General features: G+C 38.6%; 1 protein-coding gene across 1 annotated transcript in view; it reads right to left on the bottom strand.

Annotated features, from left to right (window-relative positions):
- Nucleotides 1-18,743, bottom strand: part of ZNF512 (zinc finger protein 512) — a 48,871-nt gene that overhangs the window by 2,536 nt on the left and 27,592 nt on the right. Inside the window, exons 3-13 of the mRNA XM_004377629.2 lie at nucleotides 15,031-15,218; nucleotides 14,245-14,340; nucleotides 13,861-13,944; nucleotides 12,889-13,013; nucleotides 12,275-12,361; nucleotides 11,749-11,847; nucleotides 10,978-11,145; nucleotides 8,033-8,227; nucleotides 4,867-4,968; nucleotides 3,914-3,976; nucleotides 2,775-2,873 (exon numbers count right to left, since the gene is read on the bottom strand). Of these exons, the coding sequence (XP_004377686.1) occupies nucleotides 2,775-2,873; nucleotides 3,914-3,976; nucleotides 4,867-4,968; nucleotides 8,033-8,227; nucleotides 10,978-11,145; nucleotides 11,749-11,847; nucleotides 12,275-12,361; nucleotides 12,889-13,013; nucleotides 13,861-13,944; nucleotides 14,245-14,340; nucleotides 15,031-15,218 (1,306 nt within the window). The remainder of the gene's footprint in view (nucleotides 1-2,774; nucleotides 2,874-3,913; nucleotides 3,977-4,866; nucleotides 4,969-8,032; nucleotides 8,228-10,977; nucleotides 11,146-11,748; nucleotides 11,848-12,274; nucleotides 12,362-12,888; nucleotides 13,014-13,860; nucleotides 13,945-14,244; nucleotides 14,341-15,030; nucleotides 15,219-18,743) is intronic.

Below are 18,743 nucleotides of genomic sequence, written 5' to 3'. Positions count from 1 at the left end.
CAGAGATGCAATCAACAAAATCCAGAATGTGGGTAATTACATATGACAAATAACCCAGTTTCTTCAACAAATAATGGCAAAGGAAAAAAAAAAGGGAAGGGGAAACTTCTAGACCTCTCTTGTCCAGTGAGGCAACCATGAGCCACCTGTGACTAATAAGCTCTTGAAATATGGCCAATCCAAACTGAGATATGCTTTCAACATAAAACACACATCAAATTTCAGAGACTTAGTATAGAAAAAAAAAGTTAACTAAATAAGTCTTCATTACGTGTTAAAAAGATAATATTTTGGATATACTGAGTTAAATAAAACATGTTAAAATTAATTTCACCTGTTTTCTTTATACTTTTTTAATGTGGCTACTAGAAAATGTTACATTACATACATGGCTCACATTACATTTCCATTGGATAGTGCTGCTCTAGATTGTTTAAACAGACAAATACAGTATGTGCACCTTTTTTAGATCCTGAATTGAACAAGACAACTCTGAAAAAAAATCATGAGACAATCAAGGAAATTTAAATAATGATATTAGAGAATCAATGTTAATTTTTATAGCTGTGATGATGGTGTGGTTATGTTTTTAAAAGCTTTTATTTTTTTACAGCTATATACTGAAGCATTTCAGCTGCAATGATATCTGGGATTTGCTTTAAATCAGACTTCAAGGGAGAAGAAATGAGCGGGCTTATAAAAAATACAACTGGCCATACACTGATGACTGCTGAAACTGGCTGGCAAGTACATTAGGGTCATTACACCATTCTATTTTCATGCATTTCAACATTTGCATATTTTTTTTCTTTTTTTTTTTTTAATTGTACTTCAGGTGAAGGCTTACAGAACAAATAGTTTCTCATGAAACAGTAGTATACCTACTGTTTTATGACATTGGTTAACCCCACAACATGTCAACCCTCTAACTTCTCAACCTTTTTTTTTTTTGGTGAAAATACACATAGCCAAAGATACACCATTTCAAAAATTTCTACATGCACAGTTCAGTGATATTGACTACGCTCTTCCAATTGTGCTGTTATTCTCACTTAAGATGAAGGCTTACAGAACAAAATAGTTTCTCATTTAACAGTTACTACAAATCAACATTTTCATAATTTTAAAAAGAGAAAGAAAAAAATTAATGTAAGAAAAGGCAGGGAGGGAGGAAAAGGAAGAAAATCTCTGATGACAACATAAAGTTCATAAATATAGGCATAAATCATCGAACAAACTAAGTGAAATGAAGATCTTTGTTGATGCAAGTTATTTTAGGAAGAAACTGGAGAAATAAGTCAACTCTACAAAGGCCAAATTTTATCAGGAGATAATTACCTTTCAAATACTTCCTGAGGCATAAAAAGGTTCACTATATACAAAAAATATGACTGCTCTCAAGAGAAATCTGATTGTGGAAATGGACTCCCAAAGCTTAAACCAGTAAAACAACAGAAACCATATTTGATGAAACTAATTAAAGCTCACTTTGCTAAGAACTGGAGCCCTGGTGGTGCAGTGGTTATGAGCTCGGCTGCTAACCAAAAGGTCAGCAGTTCAAATCTACCAGCCAATGGCAACGGGTTAGGTTTAGCTTGTTAAAAACTATTAAATTTGAGGGCAGAAAACAGCAGAAGGTGCTCACTGTATTTTTACCCGTAAGGCAACATACAGTTTCTACAGTAAGATATTCTGAGAAACACACATTCTTATTCCTTGAGCTTTTGTAATAAAAACCCACTGCTGTCAAGTTTGATTTCAACTCATAGCGACCTTATAGGACAGAAGAGAACTGCCCCATAGGGTTTCCAAGTCTGTAATCTTTACGGAAGCCGACTGACACAACCTTCTCCTGCAGAGTGGCTGGTGGGTTCGAACTGTCGACATTTTGGTTAGCAACCCAGCACTTAACCACTATGCCACCAGGGCTCCTGCTTTTGTAATAAGGATATTTAGTTATATAATAAGCAGTATCTTTGTTCACCTATACTACTAAAAACTTTCCCCAGGAGAAAACTCTTGACTTTCTGAGCTTTCCATAATTTTCACACAGTACTTTTTCTTATTTTTAATTCTGAAAATTTACAAATCTTCAGAAAAGTTACAACAGTTCAATGAACACCCATATATCCTTTACCCAGGTTTATCAGTTAATCTCTCTTTATTCTTTTTGCTGAATTATTTGCAAGTTAGTTGCAAACATCATGATACTCCATCCATAAATATTTCAGCACATCCCTAAATACTTCAGCATGTATATGTGGAAGAACAAGGGCATTCTTTTGCATAACTACAGTTATCACACTGACACAGTATAGTCACTTAATACAGTCAGTATTCAAATTTCACCAATTGTCTCAATAATATCCTTTATTGCTGTTTTTATGCAATATTTTATATAGCACTAAAAACAGGTTGCTGGGGGACATGAGGATACTAGAGAACATAGAAGTATAGAGATTACTGCGAAACAAGAATCCCAAAGAGAGAAATTCAACCCGGTTCCCGAATGCCTGATTGAACTGAATTAAGAGAAGTAGAAGAGCTCTGGGGTGCTCACAGTCACATTTCACATTACAAATGCTTTCACAGAAAAATACAACTAAATGTTTAATTTTAGAGATCATTTTAACTTCAATGTCTCTGGTAACTGCTTTAGAGTTACTCTTCTTTACAGTCCTATCCCATAAAAACAGGGACAAAATCCACTCCCTTGTGGTTTACATACAGGGTCCACAGACTCATAAAAACAACATGGGAAAACAGGGCCTCACCTCAGCGTGGACAGAGTTGATGTGATACTTGACACCACTCTCTGACACAAACTCTTTCTGACACAGAAGACACTTGTATTTTCCAGCCACAAAGTTCCCCTATTTCCAAAAGAAAAAGAAAAAAAAAGAGAGTTTTTGGGAAATTCAGGGACACATACCTGAGCCATGTGTAGGAATAGTTAGAGATGTAAAGGGGGGACCAACTTCAGCAAAATAAGAAGGAAAAAGATCCAAAATAGCAATATTTAGGTGAACCAGCTTGGACAGACTATCACCAATAGAAACGTATTCTAATGGACTTCTATGCCAAACACTCACCCCACCTTCAACACACCTGAAGTTCTTCTACTTTTATTACATAATACCAGATTTTCCTACCTTCCCATGTCTTTCACTTCACTGCCAGGTTCTCTTGGTTCCTCCCAAGAGACTCAGAAACTGACTCCAAGGACTCAGAAACTAGGATCAAGATGACAAACTCCCAAACATTCCTTGAGAGATTGGTTTGGATGCCTACAACTCCCTTGTTGCCTTGAACTGAGACTTCTCTCCCCTACTGAGGGTTCAGGTTTCCATGGTGCTCATTTTGTCTGAGGAGATATTTCTGAATGGGGTTAGAAAGTGACAGCAATCCCCAGGGCTGATAGGTTGTAGGAAGGCTGGGTCAACATGGAAAAGATTCAGTGAGGTGAATGGCTGTTAGTCTAATCTTCTATCCCACCTCCTATCCCCAGAAGCCAGTATAGCTTTGATGAGTTTAGGAGATCTTCACCAATCCAAATAAGCACATGTAAATTGATTCTATAAAGTTTAAGGCCCAATACGACAGGGCAAGCCCAGTGTGACACAGGCTCAGGGTAAAGGAGCTAAAGCCCTGACAGGGACTCAGAACTAACATATTTTTCTCAAAATCCCTTTAATTGATATGACTCATGGCTATGTTGGCCTTTTCTGAGTTTGGACGTGACCTGGCATCCCACCCGATAACAGTCCAATAATCTTTGGGACATAAAAAACTAAACCAGCCTTTGAAGATAACAGTAAACAGGACAACCAGCTGTTCACCTAAACTGAGTTCTCTTCCATGTCCGACTATTTTAAAGCACGTGTTGAGATATTAGTTTCAGAACGTTACAAACCAATGTGCAAGAGCCCAGGTGAGCTTTAAGGCCTGATACGCTACTGTAGACAGCCTCGCAACCCTGGAAAAAAAGAAGAACATATAATGTGAAGACTCTGCCAAACAGCATCCTTCTCTTAGCAATCTGTACATTTTCACTGATTTGGAGGAAGACGACCAATAAATAGCACCATAAACCAAACAGAAAAAGAATCTACAACGTGCAAGTCACAAAAGCAAGAAGGAAAACCATAGAAAGGTAAGAGAAAAAGAAGGTGAGCAAGTGGTTGGTTGAGCTGATTAGAAAAGCTTAAGGCATTCCGATCCCTGGTACTGTCTCTGTCACTTAGAGAAAAACAGAAAATTGTACAGCTAGGTTTTTAAAAAGTCTGTTTTCTTTAAGTGCCAATGTGTCTCCCATTAATTTTATATCTACTCCTCTCCAAAGTGCTGCACATACAGTTGTGGTAGATTAAAGACGGCTGCAAATTCTCTGCCACTCTTCCCATCAAGAGGTGGAGTCAATTTCCTCTCCCCCTGAATCCGAGTTAGCCCTGGGATTGTTTTACCAACAGGATGCCACAGAAGTAATGCTGTGCAATTTGTGAGGCTAGGCCCTAAGAGATCTGCAGCTTCTGCTTTCACGTGCTAGAATACTCTTCTAGAAGTTAGCCACCATGTACCCCTGCTGGTAGTCCAATGACCTGCTGGGGACAGAAGCCATGTGGAAAGTCGAGCTCCCTGCTAAATACAATACTCACTCCCATGAGTGAGCCAGCAGATGCCATGTAGAGCGGGAGAACTGCCCCACTGAGCCCTGACAGAACTACTGCTCTAAAGATTGTGAACAAACAAAAAAATTATTGTTTTAAGCATTATGATTTGGGTGCTCTGTCACAAAGCAATAAACAAATGAAACAAGTGCAGATTCTTGAAAAACACTTATTGAATAAATGAATGAGAAAGAACCACCTGGTTAGGACACTGAATGCGATGATACTTCTTGACCTCTAACTTCCATTTGTGTAGTACTTCCTGGCTGAAGGTAGGTAACCCAGGGCGGGTATATTTTAACTACAAGACAAGAAATAATTTATGGAAGGAATCCAATTCCCAGTCAAAATACCCCAAATATTCAAACCCAACTCTTCAGGCTATGTAATTCTGAAGTTCCACAAGTATATCCTCACGTATACAAAAAAAAAAAAAAAATTTAAGATGTAAGACCCTCTAAAGTTTTTGACACTGATAAGCGTAACTATATATAGTCTTAGAAGAGTCTGATTTTTAAAAAAGGGCAGAAGACTTTCACATATAACACTGTACCTATAGTTAAAAAAAACAAAAACTTGGCGAAAAAGTATTACACATAGTTAAGTAGAATTTTTGTTAAAGAAAAAAAAAAGAGAGAGATACAAATATGCCTTCATATACTCACTCAATATATTTAGATGGGTAAAAGGTAAGAAGGCTACAAACCAAAATGTTCATAGTGGTATTCTCCCAGTGGTAGAATTTTGGATGATTTTACTATTTTTCCCTGCCTACCTACATTTCTAATTTTTCTTCAATGATATTATGTTAATTTTTATATTTTTAAAGTTCTAAAACAAAAAAAAAAAAAGATTCAGACTAAAACAGGGATGTGAAAGAACTCTGAGAATAAAACACATCATCTTTGCTTAGACTGCAAAAGAATTATTCCTAGCATTTCCTAGTTGTAAGGAGGATGTGTCCTCTCCTTACAACTATATTTTCCAGAGGAGGAACAGCACCTGCAGAAATAGTTCTTGCAAAGTCCATCATGGTTAACAGCTCTATTTCTGATGAGTAAGCAATCCTTCTGCTTTAACAATAGAAGTGTCTGAAAAGAAGCTGATTCTCTGGAACCAAAGCCCACAGAGGTAATGTGGGAAGCAAGGAGGGCAGCCCAGAGAATCTCTGGAAAATCTATAAAAGAAATCAGAGCATAGACCTGGCTTTATTTATTTACTCTCCTCTGCAGCTTTTATGGTGCTCGGGAAATAAGAACATATATTTATATAAACATTGTGTATATCTACACAATGGAGTACTATGCAGCTGTGAGAAAAGAGTAAGGATGATCTCTATGAGTTCATATGGAGTGAGTTCCAGGATATACTGCTAAGTGAAATAAAGTACAGTGCCATACTAGAGAGAAAAGTATCCACAGTGGTGTTAAAAAAAAAAAAAAAAAAAACTACATTAAGAAAGGAAGGCTCAGCAAACAACAAAAAATAAAATAAATTATAAAAAAATAAGGCAAAGCTGTCTGCTGGCACTAATGCAATAAAGTAAGAAAATAAAATCCTACAGAATGGAAAGGAAGAAATAAAACTGTCTTTCTTCACAGACACATGATTGTCTACATAGAAAATCTCAAAAAATCTATAAAAAAAAGTTACTGGAACTAATAAGTGAGCTTAGCAAGGACTTAAGATATAAGGTCAATATACAAAAGTCAATTATTTCTGTATACATATGTATTAGTTATCTACTGCTGCACAACAAATTACCCCAAAATTTAGCCTCTTAAAACAATAAGCTTTTATTCTCTTCAAAAAAAAAAAGAGGGACTATAAGAAAATATGCATGTATCTGATCATCTGTCCTATAAAAATACAGGAAGAATAAACTAGAAACTAATGAGTTTTGTTACCTTTGGGGATGGGGAGGAACAGGGTAGAAAAGAAAGAGGAAGGTAAACGGGGTAGCTGGGATGAAGGGGCAAGGACATTTCTCTGAGTATACCTTTTCATATAGGTCTGACTTTTACAACCATGGTAATGTTAAATATACCCCAAAAAATATGAATAATTTAAATAGGATGTTTTGTGCATATGTTCACCACAATAGATAAATAAACAAATTAATTAATGCCTTTGACCCATATACTGCCAAGAAAACTGCTTCATGATTTTAGCAAATTCTCTGCTTGATAAAACTCCCAAATCTTATCAATGAGTTAACAAATATTATGTCAAATTCCCTACCATGTACCTTGTACCAAGCACAGTGAAAGCAACTTGACTGCCATGTCATAAGATACATAACACTGTGCAACATCCACATTTACAATGAATTTTGATAATCTTGTACTTAACCTATGACAGAAACCAAAAAGCAAACCCGTTGCCATCGAGTCAATTCTGACTCATAGTGACCCTACAGGATGAAGTAGAACTGTCCCAACATAGTTTCCAAGGAGCAGCTGGTGGATTCTAACTGCCAACCTTTCGTTAGCAGCCACAGCTCTTAACCACTGCACCATCAGGGGTCCTATGGCAGGAACGAAGTGCAGAAAAATAAGTCTAAAATAAGAAAGGATGCTTTAATATTAAAAAACAGGATCCAACTCCTTGGACAGCAGGACAGATTTTTAGGTCAAATAAGAGGTAAGTGTTAGCTTCAAGGATTTGACATTTTTCCTCTTAAGATACAAGATGCCTTTCATATGGATCAAAGCCCTAGGCCAAACCTAGATTATTCTTCTTGACACCTTAGCTCTGATTTTAGCCCTTACTGTATATTCCCCTACTCCTTCCTGTAACTACCCATATACTTCTTGTCTCCTCCTGGCCAAACAATGCGGCTTCTCTCCTCTATCTATTTTAAACCAATGGCTTTCAAACTAGGTTCTGTACCCCTCAGAAGTATGCTTGGGGCCACCTAGGAAAAAGATAATAGTATTGAGGAGCAGGCCAAGGAAACATGGTTTGGGACTCACAACATCCAACCATGCAGTGCAACTCCATTTTTACTTATATACTGGTATTTTGTATAATCTTTTAATGGGAAACAAATGGGGAGGCAGGGGAACTCTGCTGCTACCAAACCAAACTGAAACCACTTATCTAAACTAGATAAAAACTACTGCATATGAGCTAACAAAGTGGAAACACACTGGAAAAAGACTAAAGTAAAAAGAAACACACTATCTCTCCTGGAGTTACCTGAATCCAAACACTGAAGCTGGATCAGATATACTCCAACTCCAAGGATAAAGAAGCAAAATATTTCTTATCATGTACTCACTCAACTACATTTACTTTTCTGTATGCAGTAAGCACCGTATTGTGCATAATGGTTTAAAAATTAATACAAGCTTCTACCTTACCTTCCGATCATCAGGTACCAGGTCCTGAAGTACCTTTCTCTTCGGCCATTCTCTGGCCAGTTCTGCCGTGGCCAGCTCCTGCAGGTGGTATACAGCTATCTTCGCAGAACGCCTTTGAACTCGGCCCCCACTCTTCGACTCCAGGTTCATATCCTTTAAGCATTCTGGCTGTCCTGACTCTGGGAAGAAGGAGATCTACAAGAGTGAGACACAGCAAAAAGTAGGCCTGATAAGTGGCTTCAGTCAGAGCCAATGATGAAAGGTTATCGTTCCTGCTCTAAATATCAAAAGAGGTATTGACTGGCTTGCTAACCACGAACAGCAAGTTTCAATGTATTCATGTATATTTTACTGATAAAAAAGCTTCTCAGCAGGATAAAATCTGTTATAAAAAGAAGGGTGGTTAAAAAGTCATCTGCATGCAAAAAAAATGAACCTTAACCCATACTCACACCATGTACAGAAAGAAACACAAAACAGATCACAGCCCTAAATGTAAAACCCAGAACTATAAAAGTTCTAGAAGAAATCATGGGAGAAAATGTTTGTGATCCTGAAAGTGATGCTTTCTATTCATGTGTCAAAGTGGCTAGGCTACAGTTGCCAGTTATTTACTAATCTAGGTATTGCCGTGAAAGTATTTTATAGGTATAATTAAAGTCTATAATCAGTTGACTTTAAGTAAGAGAGATGTGGTGGAAGAAAAGGCAGGAGAGATTCAAAGTGTCAGAGACTCAACTCGTCGTTGCTGGCTTTAAAGATGAAGGGGACCACAAGCAAGGAAATGCAGGTGGCCTCTGGAAGCTGAGAACAACTCCAGGCCTACAAAGAAATGACGTCCTACAACTGTATGGAACTGAACAGGAGTCTCTTTTAGAGCCTCCAGAAAGGAAGGCAGCCCTGCCAACACTTTGATTTCAGCCTGGTGAGACTCTGAGCAGAGAAACCAGCTAACCCATGCTGTACCTGGACTTCCGACCTGAAGAACTATGAGATAATAAAGGTGTGTTGTTTTAAGCCACTAAGTTTATGGTGATTTGTTACAGCAGCAATAAAAAATAATGCATTGCCTTAGGCAAAGATTTCTTAGGTATAACAACAAAAGCATTATCCATAAAAGAAAACAAAAGATAAATGGAACTTTATCTATATCAAAAATTTCTACTCTTCAAAAATAATGTAAAAAAAAATGAAAAGACAAACCCCAGACTTGCAGAAAATATTGACAAAACATATACCTGATAAAGGACTAGTATCCAGAATATAAAAATATATTAAAAAAAATTTTTCAAAACTGAATGATAAGACAACAACAACAAAAAAGATTTCAACACATTCCACTAAAAAAGAAATACAAAATGGCCAATAAACATATGAAAAGATAGTCAAATCATTAGTTATCATTAGTCATTAGGGAAATGCAAATTAAAACCTTAATAAAATACCACTATACATCTGTTAGAATGGCTTAGAAAAATAAAAAAGCTGACAATACCAAGGGCTGGCAAGAATGCAGAACAAATGGAATTCTTATATTTTGCTGATGGGAATGGATATTGGTCACTGTGGAAAACAGTTTGGCAGTTCCTTATAAAGTTAAACATTCATTTATCATATATGACCTAGCAATCCCGTTCCTATTTACCCAAGAGAAAACATATTTTCAAACAAAGACTTTAAGTGAATGTTTATAGCAGTTTTACTTAGAATTGCCAAAAATCGGAAACAACCTAAATGTTCTTTAACTGGTGAATGGATAAACTGTGAAACATCCATACAATGGAATACTGTACTAAACCAAAAAAAAAAAAAGAAAGAAAACCCATTGCATCAGACCCTATAGGACAGAGCAGAACTGCCCCATAGGGGTTCCCAGGAGCGGCTGGTGGATTTAAACTGCCAACCTTTATGGTTAGCAGTCAAGCTCTTAACCACTACGCCACCAGGGTGCCAATACTGTACTACTCAGACATAAAAAGGAATAAACTAACGATACATGCAACACGTGACTGAATCTCAAATGCATTATGCTAAGTGAAAGAAGCTGGATTCAAAGGGCTATAAACTATATAATTCCATTTATATGATACTCTGGAAAATGCAAAACTATAGAGACAGAATATTAGTGGTTGCCAGGGGCTGGGAGTAGGGTGAAGGGTTGACTACAAAGGGACACAAAGAGAATTTTTAGGGGTGACTGGAATTTTGGGCTGTGATCAAATTGTTCTGTATCTTGGTTGTGGTGGTAGTTACACATTGTGATTGTCAAAACTCCTATAACATACACTAAAAAGGGCGAATATTACATATGTAAATTATACCTTAATAAACCTGACTCTAAAAGAAATTGTATATTAAAAAAAAAGAGCCCTGGTGGTGCAGCGGTTAAAGCAATTGACTGCTAACCGAAAGGTCAGTGGTTCAAAACCACCAGCAGCTCCACAGGAGAGAAGATGTGGCAGTCTGTTTCTGTAAAGATTTATAGCCTTGGAAACCATACGGGGTTGCTACGAATGGAACTGACTTGAGAGCAGTAGAGGGTGGTGGTGGTGGATAATAAAAAAAAAAAAATGGGGTGGGTAAGCCTGGAAATGTAATCTGGAAAAAAACAGTCAAGACAATAACACCACCAACAACAAAAAAACTAGAAAAGAGGGATAGGTCAGGGCAGACTCCCAAAAAAATTCTAGATAAGGGGGAGTGCCTTGAGCTTTAAAAATATACTGTTTACTTATGTCCCAGACCACACACTGAACTTTTATTTCTCTAATTTAATAATGTTCAAAAGGCAGAAATAAGAGAAGAACAAGGAAGAGAGAACAAAAGTATTCAAAGACTAAAAAGGGATACAAATGAGGAACCAAGGATACATGGGAAGATATAGGGGTAAGCAGTCACCACAGAACACATCCCCAAATAGCATCTGGAAAGCAGTCAGTACTCACAGGCCCATGCTCTGACCTCAGGTGATACGCAAGTCCAGCCTTTGATCTGTATGGCTTTCCACAGTGGTGACATTTCAGGGTCATCTTCTCCAGCTCTGCAGCCCCTTTGCCACATTTTCTGACATGGTACATATATCCCATGATGCTGGTGAAGCTACTAGAGCAACTCTGAACACAGGAGAGAGGCTTAAACTATAATCTTCCATCCTTTAACATGATTCTTAAATTTCTAAATAGCCACAAAGCACTCATCACCACACCATATAAACCGACCCTCTGATATGACAAGACCCTCGCCAACATTTCCCACTGGCACAAAGCTTCCTTGTCCCTGGCTCAATGGATGCCCTATCTATAATATTCCATCAGTTTAGCTGGCATTCAACAAAACTGTAACTGGGCACATACTCTGTGTCAGAGCTTCCTCTTTGTTCTATGATCCAAGCCCACCCCAGTATCAAATACACAACATTAAGTTCATCACAGTGAGGTTACCGGGATTGTCTTCATCACATTAAAGAAAGGATGGTAAAGAAATCTCTTTGAACAAAAGGAAAAGGAGATAAAATAAATTTTTGGAGACGAAAAAAATAAATAAAAAAAAGAACTATTAATGAGTTCAGGAGACATACAAAAGCAGAAGCCAGTCTTATGCCGTAAGATGGCATAGAAACAGGAGGCCTCAAGTGAGTCAAAGGAAAAACGGAGAAGAGGAACAGAAAGACACTGAACTGAGACACCAGGGAGGAGTTGCTGGCCTTGGGCTCTTACCTCACGCATGCACCTGATCTTTCCTAGTCTCTTTAGAACTGTTCGGAGTCGTTCCCTCTCACTCGGCTCATCTAGTTCACCTCCAGCCTTCAAAATGGGCTAGAAAGCAAGGGAAGCACACAAGCAGGTAATTCATGGGAAAGACAGATACAGAAAAAAAATTATATTGTATGAGAATCAAGGACTGGGCTAGCAGCTAAGCTGATGCCCGTGAAGTCTGTTATATGACACCTAGCCTTCTCCATCTTCTCCTAGACACACCAGGAAGTGAATGCAAAAGAAATACGAGTTCTGAACCTCTACTTCGCAGGATATGACCCTTTGGGGCTAACTTAAAAACACAATTACCTATAGATTCCACCACAGAGATTTCAGTATCCATAACTCTTCTATCAAAAGGGTCTTCTTACTCACATTCCTATAAAGTCCCAGAGCCTTAGCCACCTCCACTGAGGTATCGCCATTCACCTAAGTAAAAGACATCCAAACACCACACAGGCTCACAGAGGACCAAAGACATGCTTACCAAACTGTTATGATTTGCCATGACATGATACTTCATCCCTGCCAGTGAACGAAGCTGTTTCCCACAATGATGACAAGTAAACATTTCCTAAAAGGAAAAAATACTGCTTAATGCCAGGCTGTTGATCAGAGAGCCAGAATGTCACAAAGCTCTACTCAAAATGCTCTTCATCTGTGTCTCCTTTACTTCCCAGACTCATTCACAAATCTCAAAATCCCACAAGCTCACGGCCATGTCCTCAAGGGCAAAGTAAAGGCAACTCATTTTTAAAATAGTAAGAACTACTATTTACTGAGTGTCAGTATTTGCCAAGGAATGGACTAGGTACTTGGCATGTATTCTTTCTTTCTTATCCTCACATAGACCACACAAAGTAGCTATTATTTTTTTCTCCCTTTTACAAATGAGGAAACCAAGGTTCACACACACAAAAAAACTTAATGATACAACTAATAAGAGGCTAGTGAGGATTCAAATCTAAATCTGTCAGATTTGAAAGCCCATGTTTTCTTTATTATGTAATGTTACCTCTTATCTACTGTAATCAGCATACCTGACATAGTACTAGAGGTCTAAACTTTGGGTAAAAGATCCTAACAGTTACGGATCCTAACCTGTCTGCAGTTTTCCATGTGTTTCTTTAAACCTTCTATGGTTTTCCTCCCCACTGACTGGCAGGTAGGACAGGAGACACTGCCCTTATCCACAATTTCTAAGTACCACTGCTCCTCCAAACTGCCTACAAAAGAGAGAAAGGAACACTTCGTAATCTGCAGTACACAGGTAATTTGCAGAAACAAAAAACACAATCCCAGATCTTATGAAATGTATTATAAAATGGTTTTCTTCCTGGTAAACGATAAATAATAGACAGACTCTTGTTATGCATAACTCTAGAAATAATCAATTTTTTTTCCAGACAGTGAAGCATTTCTGAGACCCCTTCTCATCTCCGCATGACAAAAACCACCTGAGAACCACTTCAAGGCCAAGTATCTTAAAGAACTGGGCAACATTTTTCATAACAATGGGATACTGAGATATGTAAGAGCCAGCCTGCTGTTTCCTATGTGCCTGAGACTATTCAAAATGTTTTTATCCCATTTAATTTTCACAACAGTCCTGACTGCCTTTATTATCCCTATTTATAGACAGGGAAAAGCAGACCTGGTGGTGCAGTTGTTAAGCACTTGGCTGCTAACCAAAAGGTCAGCAGTTTGAACTCACCAGTGTCTCCGTGGGAGAAAGATGTGGCAGTCTGCTTCCATACAGACTGCAGCTTCGGAAACCCTATGGGGCAGTTCTTCTCTGTCCTATATGGTCGCTATGAGTCAGAATCAACTCAATGGCACACAACAACATAGACTGGGAAACTAAGGCTTGAGGAAGTTAAATAAATTGAGCAAGGGCAGAAAGTTAACAGTCAAAAGTTAAACAAGTGTCTGCCTGACTTCCAAATCCACGCCCTTCATAACTGCCTCCTTAAAGATTTGCTTTAGTCCATCACTCATTCACAGATAACAACAACAACAAAAAAATCAGAGTGAGAAAACCAGACCCCACAAAGCTTCCAACAGAAAGCATACCTGCTGCATAAGCTGGTGGTTCCTTCCGAATACGACGAGTCTGGGATTTGGGGTTAGGCTGAGTTTTAGGCCGTTGTTTCCTCCCTGATGCAAGACAGAAACTTGAAGCCCAACATATCACGCCTGCTAATTCCTCTCTAAGTACCAAAATCTCCTCCCTCTCCTTCTTCTCAACACCCAATGACCCATTCCCTCAACTGACTCACTCCCTTAAGTCATAACAGTGAAAGAGTAAAATAAGACAAGATGAAGACCATTCCTTCCCCCAAAATTCAAAGAGCTCAAAAGTCCTTCAAGGGCCCAAACCTAAGGTCTCCTGCCTCTTCACCCTCAAAGAAAAAATCCAGTCAATCAAGGAAAAAAATAGCAAAGTTACTCCCTTACCATAAAGCTTATGCTTCTTCTGAGGAAATTCTCGATAGTCTTCATCTTCTTCCTGCCTGGGTTTCCTTTTTCCTTTGGTTGGTGCTCCACTCGACCCTGAAATACCATACAAAAAAACAAAACAAAACAAAAACTTAATATGGTTTATAAATGACCATTTGGGCCTGCCTTCAAAACATCATTCACAACACCATCAAAGGGAAATGTCATAGTAAACAGAGATCTCATAGAATGTTCTTGACATTTTTAGGGAAGTCGGTATAACGTTTCATTAAATGACTTGATCTCCTCTTTTCCTTTCTTGTGGTTCTTCATCTCGAATAGCCCCAAATGGATAATAAGGGCTTTCAGGCAGTGTGCTTTTTTAAATCTTGATGTGAGGCCAATAATGAAGCAAAACAATCAAAATTGTTCAAGATAGTGGGCTACGTACCAAGGACCCTTGAGACTATGACCACCAAGAATATTCTACCCAGAATAACCCTTATGCCAGCCCCTAAACCTTTAACAAAGGAACAAACTAGAAGAACGGGAATGAAGTTTAAATCCTATGAAGAGAAAAGGCTCATACTAAGCATAAAGGAATAAGATCAGCAGAATTTCACTCTGTAAGATTAAGGGACAGTTCATGAAGCTAACAGTATGTAATGGCCTAATACCTTAAAAAAATTTTAATCATTAATGAGAAACACAAACTTAATACTTTAAGAGCCTTTTACAACAGCTATCTCAAAATGTAACTTCAAAGAGTACTCTGTCTTTGGGATAAGACAATGATACTAATACCTTCAACACGGGAAGCAGCAGCTGACTTGATCCTTCTCATCTTCATCAAGTAGGTAGATTTTCGGAAGGATGCTGGAAAATCACTCACTGGTTCACATGAAGAGGCAGATGATGAACCACTTAAGGAGTCATCGTGAGGGATAGTGTACTGGAAACTATTATCCTTTATGGAGCATCGGGTCCTGCTACTAATATGACACAAGATATATACCTCAAAGGAGGGTCTGAAGCAAAGTTTCTGTTAATTAATGTACATCATAAGATGATAACCAAGTCAGTTACCTATACAAAAAAACTAAGAAGCCTGGTAATAAAAACAGAATTTAGGTTGTAATCTTACAATTATTACAATGATTGATCTAATACAACACATACAACTACTATTATACTTCACTGACATCAGAAAGAGTATAAGTAGTTCATATAAATGATCACTCTGCAGCCCAAATAGGCATTCCTTCCTGGATTTAGTTAAGAAAGGAAACTAGGTAAAGTAATAGGGGTGTTCTGTGACTCTTCAGAAGACCCCTATATCTGTAACCAGCTATGTCCAGGCCTCCCTATTTCTCTGACAGAGGGACAGTAACTAAATGATATCCCTGAGAATACAGAAGAAAAAGAATAGTTTGTAGGCCTTAGTCTGATCCAGCCTCCTTTACCTCCTCCCTAAACCGTGATGCTAGCGCTGTACTGTCATATTTTAGGCAACATGATACTTAGCTCTCACAGCTAAAGGAAGGGTGCTATCTTGTCTGAATTAAGCTGGCCAGAAAATTCTGGGATACAGCTGAACCTCAACTCCCAAACTTAAGACTAGTCAGTGTATCAGTCAATAAATATTATTCAGTAACTACAAAGTATCAAGCATTCTTCTAGGTGGCTCAGGAAAGTCTTGATAGTCTTTATCTTCTTATTTTACCTTTCATCTACCTTATTTTATTACTTCACTGTCATGACTTAGGGGAGTCAGTTAGCTGAGGGAATGGGGCATCAGCTGTTGAGGAGAAGGAGAGGCAAGAGATGTTGATACTAGACAGGGGTTAACAGAGGTGATTTCTGTCAAATTTCTGTCTTGAATCAGGGAGGAAACATCTCAAAGTGTGGTCCATGGACCCCAGGGACCTCCTTTTCCAACTAAGTATCTGTGTGAGGCCTGCTTTAGATACATGGTTCAGAAAGATCAGTCTGGCTGCTTTACGGAAAATGGCCTGTGGGGCAACAATGAAAGAAGGGAGAAGAGCAGGTTGTTATGATAATATGAATAAGAGATAACGAGCTTGAACTAAAGTTTTATAGTGGAGATGATGAGAAGTTGGCATATTCAAGATAACATTTTAGAGAAAGAGTTGATAAGAATCAAAGATAGAAATTTGTGACAGCAGAGAGCTGGAAGTAACATGGATGACCATTCTTAGGAAAATTATATATGTAAAATGTGGTAGATGCTTACTATGGAATATTATGTACTTGTTAGAAGCAATGAAAAAAAAAAGAACAAGATCTCTAATACAATGCCATTTCAGTAAATTAAAAAATACATGTGTAAGACAGCACTAAATATTTTACAAAGATTAATACAACCTTAAGGAGTGCATCGGTAGCACAAACACTTAAGTGCTCAGCTACTAGCTGAAAGGCTGGCGATTTGAACCTACCCAGAGGCACCTTGCAAGACAGGCCTGGCAACCTGCTTTCGTAAAGATTACAGCCAAGAAAACCCTGTGGAGCAGTTCTACTCTGTAACACATGGAATCACCATGAGTCCAAATCGACTCAATGGCAACAGCTTTGTTTGTTTCAGGCATTTACCAAGAAAAATAAAATCATTTGTCCACACAAAGACTTGTACATGAATGTTCACAGCAGCCATGAATGTTCACAGCAGCTCTATTTGTAACAGCCAAAAAATGAAAATAATCCAAATGTCCATCAACAGGCGAATGACTAAACAAATTATGGTACAGCCCTGAGTAGGGATGTGTGGTGTGATGAATCACTTTTGTGTGGCCTTTCTAGCCATGGTCTTGTAACTCCCACCCAAGTGATTGGGTGGGACTGTGTGAAAGGGTAATTGTGGCCCACGAAGGAAGTTGGTCAGTTTTGCCATCCTGCAGCTTGAAATGAACCACTCCAGAGGCAGGAAATAGAGAATCCCACCACCACCAAGGAAGAACAGCCAGGAGCCAGTTTGTCTTTTGGACCCAGGACCCCTGCGCCAAGAAGCTCCTGGAAGCAGGAGACAGAAAAAGAACACAAGCTATAACCCTGAAGATGCTGAGAAGCGGAGGCAGCAGAGACCCGGCAGCAGGAGATGGTGCAGTGGGCTTCCCAGCCCGTGGAGAGAGAAAACTGAGTGCCTTCGGGCAGCAGCCTACCGCCAGGGAGAGGCATGCCTGCAAGCACAGCTGGGAAGAGGCTGTCCAGATGGAAGAACTGTACCCTTGAGTGTTCCTGAGCCTAAATTGTAACCTATTACTTTCCTAATAAACCCCATAACTGTGAGTATGGTCTGTGAGTTCTGTGTGGCCACTGCAATGAATTATCGAACCCAGCAGAGAAATAGAGAGTGTTGTGGCAGGGTGTAAAAACTGCATGAGGGCAGTGTCAGAATTGGTAAAGATGGCACAGAGAGGAGGCATGTCTGACCTCTGCTTCATAGGAATCAGCCTGGGGCTGTTGATCTTGATTCTCCGTCACCTTTGCGAAGTTAGAGGAGGTCAGACACCAAACTCGTACCATTTTTACAAGGGAATTCTACTCAGCAACAAAAAGGAAAATACTATTGATAAATGCAACCTCAAAATTATGCTGAGTTAAAGAAATGAGTCAAGAAAGAGAACATACTGTATGGTTTCATTTGTATAAAATCCTACAACAAGCAAACTACTAGACAGTGGCAGAAAACAGGTCAGCGGTGCCTAAAGACAGGAGTGGAGAGAGGAATGGGTTGCAAAGGGACACAAAAGAACTTCTGGGGGAGATGAAAATGTTATCTTGATGGTTTTACAAGCGCATACATATGTCAAAACTGATCATATGTTATACTTTAAATAGGTGCACTTTGTTGTACTTCAATCATATCTCAATAGAGGTATTAAAAAAAAATTTATTTTTCAAATGGGAATCAGCGGTCCTCTAGGACCAAAACCCACCATACCAAACAATGGGAACAATTTGTATTAGAAAGACTTGATAGTACCAACAGGCCATGAAGAGTCAAGTTCCACATGATACTTCTCTTAGGTAACTGTCCTCAAAGGGATTTCTTTACTTTAAATGTAGAACTCAGATATTCCCACACCTCCTCTCACAAATAAGCATAAGCATAGTTAAAAATCAGTACTTCATATGATCAGCATAATTAACATCTCAGGGATTAAGTCAACATCATCTCCCCTGGTTAGGTAATCCCTTCCTTCAGGTCTCTGTCTTTTAAAGAACTCAACGAAAACAATACTCAAGTATTCTATCTACCTATCACCTCAGGGTAGTTGATTACTTGTTAAAAAACACATTAATCTCCACACCTATGTTCATGGTAGCATTGTTCACAACAGCAAAAAGATGGAAACCTAGATGCCCATCAACAGATGAATGGATAAACAAACTATGGTACACACACACAATGGAGTACTATGCAATGAGAAGGAACAATGATGAATCTGTGAAGCATCTCATAACATGGATGAAACTGGAGGACATTATGCTGAGTG

Source organism: Trichechus manatus, unplaced genomic scaffold (genome assembly GCF_000243295.1).
Source record: "Trichechus manatus latirostris isolate Lorelei unplaced genomic scaffold, TriManLat1.0 scaffold00052, whole genome shotgun sequence".
In the NCBI taxonomy this organism is placed as follows: domain Eukaryota; kingdom Metazoa; phylum Chordata; class Mammalia; order Sirenia; family Trichechidae; genus Trichechus; species Trichechus manatus.
This window is presented reverse-complemented; position numbering and strand designations above follow the sequence as displayed.